The 3,993-nt window shown below is 42.1% G+C and overlaps 1 protein-coding gene across 1 annotated transcript; it reads right to left on the reverse strand.

Moving 5' to 3' along the window:
- Nucleotides 1-1,308: 1,308 nt before the first annotated feature.
- Nucleotides 1,309-2,969, reverse strand: LOC138890242 (secreted RxLR effector protein 161-like). The gene is made up of 2 exons (XM_070173612.1): nt 2,528-2,969; nt 1,309-1,526 (listed from the first exon to the last, which is right to left on the reverse strand). Exons 1-2 carry the CDS (start codon nt 2,967-2,969, stop codon nt 1,309-1,311), a joined length of 660 nt encoding a protein of 219 aa, XP_070029713.1.
- Between the last annotated feature and the right edge of the window lie 1,024 nt (nt 2,970-3,993).

Consider the following 3,993-nt stretch of genomic DNA (forward strand, 5'->3'; position numbering starts at 1 on the left):
ATTTTGAGCATTAATCAGCTGTGAGACGGTTGATGTACTTCCTACTCCCCCATTCTTTTCCAGGCACTCGCATTTTTCCAATGTAGTCTGTGAGAAAGTTTGCTTCTTAGTCCCCGCCTTGCCTTACCCCAATGGCACTGCAAAGAAGTTAAATACTCTGGTAAGCAAAAACCCGTACGGAAGGCCATGATTGTCATCCTTGAAAGTGGCTACCTTTTGCATGTGCTCAATCATAATAGCAAGCACGATTACAGGGCTAAAGCTGTCCAGTTGCTCCATTAAGAACAGGTCAGACTTAGAGGTCACGGACCTCCTCTCATCTCGAGGCAATAGAACTTTGTTGACCAACTCAAAAAGTAGCTGATAGATAGGGAGTAACGCCTTCTTATGGATCTGGTCCCCCTTCTGGTTTGCGTTGTTCTTTACCACGGTATTTCTAAAGTTGAACTGACAAATATCCTTTACACTGGACACACCGGCTGTAGGAACTTTAAAAATTTCACCAAGAAGTTTTACATCAAACACTATATCCACTCCATTCACCAAAGCACAGATGTGGTCGGTGTCAACGGGAAAAAGGCTAGAAAATAAGCTTTGTACTTCATCCGCATAAGCCTTAGGGCCATCTATTTGAAATAGATGCCCCCATCATTGAAACTCAACCATTTCAAGAATCTGTCGCATGCCAGCCATCTCACAGATTGCGGGGTTAAATGTACGACCCAGCAGAACCTTTTAGTGCCTTAGGCGTTCTGAGCCAAGACTGACTTCACTCCTTAACCGCTTCACAGAACCAGGTTCCTAAACAATTTCAGAATTGCGTTTTCCGGACTTCTCACCACTTAATTTTCCATTTCGCTTAGATTTGACTAGCACATCCTCATCAGACATTGAGAACTCACTCACAATCTCCTTTAATTTGGAGCTATAAGGTGACCCTTTTTCTATTGAAGTAGGCTTTTTCTTTTTCTAAGACCGTCTAACCAAATAACCAGGTTCATCTAGTGTTTCTTCTTCCACCTATACTACATGGATCACCTCATCATTTACGTGTACACTGTCTTTCACTAACTTCCTCATTTTCTTCTTACTACTTTTCTTGCTCTTTTGAAGGGCAAAATCGTAGGCCACCTTAGCTTGAAGCCTGGTAGTAGGTCGTTTGGTTTCAGAATCAGGAAAGGACACAACCCACCGCTTAACTATGAACACATCAAGAGTCACGTTATCTAGGTCCTCCTCATCACTGGACCTCATTTTAGGTACTTGTAATTCCAAAGGCACAACAGCGAATGCAGTAGCAGAACTGTCCTAGGAATGAAAGCCCTGAGCTGGGTCCTCCGGAGAGGGATCAGGTTCCTCATGTGAGGGCCTAGTAGTATCTGCTAGTGCATCACCTTCTATAGTTACAATGGCCCTTTCGTCCCCCACACCTTGTACCTTGTTTTTCCGAGAGATGATCTCATGCAATACACCATTAGCAGACACCACAAAAACGGTTACATCATTCTCTTTCTCAATTGGTACAACTGCCACCACGAAATCGGTAGCAACGATGGCAGAACTCTCTGTGACCTTAGGGTTTTAACCTTGTTCTTCACTTGGTCTTTGACTAGTGGGAATCTCAGAAGATGGATAAGATGGAGCAACAATTTTAGGGTTTTTTGAAATGGAGAGAGAGATGGGGAATCTGAGTGAGGTGTGATTTTAGCATGAAGGGTAAAAGCGGGTAAGGAAGGCTCAGTAGGAACATAAGTCTCCATATGTTTATCAGTAGTAGGTACGACTGAGGCATGGAGGTCGGAGTTTGTCTTAGCCATTAGAACAATGATGTGAAGATGCTTTTGGGAAATTCTAATTGAGGACTTATGATTAGGGAGAACAGAAAAGGAATAGGCACCGGTTCTGAAATGGTGGTTAGGAGTGGAGCAATGCAACGTTTCAGAGGGAGATGAAATGATTTGAAGTGAAAAAATGTGACAGCAGGATCTGAAAAGTTGAATGACGTGGCAGTTGTGTTCTGTACCCTTTTAAAGACGTGTATTAAAAGATTCACAGAACTACTAACCTTTGGTACAAGAGCCAGGTTCTTGACCTTTTATTTGAAGGAATCAATCCTCTTTTATCATTCATGCACTGCATCTACAGCTTCTATACTCATCATGCATGTTTACCGGCAACGGTATTAAAGTGAGTTAGACATGGCCAGAAAACACTTTTAGCCAGTTATTTCTTAAAGGTGATTTTCATAGCGAGATAAAGAGGAATCAGGTTCTCAATTGGGCTTTAAAAGCCCCAGCTTCCCTCTGTTTCTTTCAAATTGTTCCCTACTTAATGCCTTGGTGAAAATGTCTGCAATTTGGTCTTCTGTGCTACAGAACTTCATACATATCACCCTTTTCTCCACATTGTCCTTTAGAAAGTGATGTCTTACATCAATATGCTTTGTCTTTTTGTGTTGAACTGGATTTTTGGCCATGTTGAGTGCACTGGTGTTGTCACATAGAAGGGGCACACTCTTAGTGAGTACCCCCAAAGTCCTCCAGTTGTTGTTTAATCCATAAAAGTTGAGCACGGCAGGATGCTACGGCTACATATTCTGCTTCAGCTGTTGAAATAGCCACTGGATTTTGTTTCCTTGTGCCCCAAGAGATAAGACATGAACCTAAGAAGTGAGCCATTCCAGAAGTGCTTTTCCTGTCGACAAGATAACCTGCATAGTCTACATCAACATAACCAATGAGATTAAAGCTGTTACTTGAGGGGTAATACCGAACCAGGTCCTGTGTTCCTTTGAGATATCTCAGTATTCTTTTGGCAGCCTTCAAATGAGATTCCTTGGGATTTGATTGAAACCTTGCACATAGCCCCACACTAAAGACAATATCAGGCCTGTTAGCTATGAGATAGAGGAGCGACCCAATAATGCCTCTATACATGGTTTGATGAACAGGAGATCCAGTTTCATCCATGTCCAGTCGAGTGGCCGTAGCAATGGGAGTGTCTATCACTTTTGATACTTCCACGTCAAATCTCTTCAAGCGCTCCTTGATGTATTTTTGCTGACAAATGGATATACCCTTTGCGGACTATTTTACTTGAAGACCCAAGAAAAAGTTCAGTTCCCCCATCATGCTCATTTCAAAATCACTTCCCATGAGTTTTGCAAAATTTTCACACAGAGAATCAGTTGTTGCCCTAAAGATGATATCATCGACATAGACCTGAACAGTGAGCATGTTCCTTCCTTGTTTCTTTAAGAACAGAGTGTTGTCTTTCCCTCTCTTAAAGCTATTTTCCAAGAGAAACTTTGACAGCCTTTCATACCAAGCCCGAGGAGCCTGCTTTAGCTCGTACAATGTTTTGTCCAGTTTAAGCACATATTCTTGGTGTTCATGACATTCAAACCTTGGAGGTTGCTTCACATAGACTTTTTCCTTAAGAAGTCCATTCAAAAATGCACTTTTGACATCCATTTGGAATAAGGTGAATTCCATATGAGATGCAAATGCCATGCGAGCGACTGGAGCAAACATTTCATCATAGTCAATCCCTTCCTCCTGATTGTAGCCTTGAACTACTAGCTTGGCCTTATTCCTTGTGGTAATTCCATGTTCATCAAGTTTGTTTCTGAATACCCACCTGATTCCTATAATGGTTCGATCTGAGGGTCGGGGTACCAGGTGCCAAACATTATTTCTTTCAAACTGATGTAACTCGTCTTGCATGGCTATAATCCTATCTGCATCTTTCAAGGCTTCCTTGATATTCTTGGGTTCTATCTAGGAGAGAAAAGCTGAGAATGCAAGTGAATTTCTAGCTCTTGACCTGGTTTGTACTCCGGAATCTAAAGGAGTAATAATGTTGTCCATCGGATGAGAACTTTGGTGTCTCCAGTTAGAAGTCTGAGGTTCATTTTGAGAGGATGTGGGTGTGTTTGGCTGGTTTTCCTGTGTTCTTCTCTCAGGTGCTAATGGAGGTCCCTGAACTGCATCA

The sequence above is a fragment of the Nicotiana sylvestris genome, chromosome 4, assembly GCF_000393655.2.
Source record: "Nicotiana sylvestris chromosome 4, ASM39365v2, whole genome shotgun sequence".
NCBI lineage: Eukaryota > Viridiplantae > Streptophyta > Magnoliopsida > Solanales > Solanaceae > Nicotiana > Nicotiana sylvestris.

Excerpts from the sequence above, each read along its gene's own strand:
- LOC138890242 (XM_070173612.1), bottom strand. The coding sequence starts at position 2,969 with ATGGATGAAACTGGATCTCCTGTTCATCAAACCATGTATAGAGGCATT. Across the intron at positions 1,527-2,527 it reads ACAACTGGAGGACTTTGGGG|TTGTACCAATTGAGAAAGAG; the intron begins GTACTCACTAAG and ends TCGTGGTGGCAG.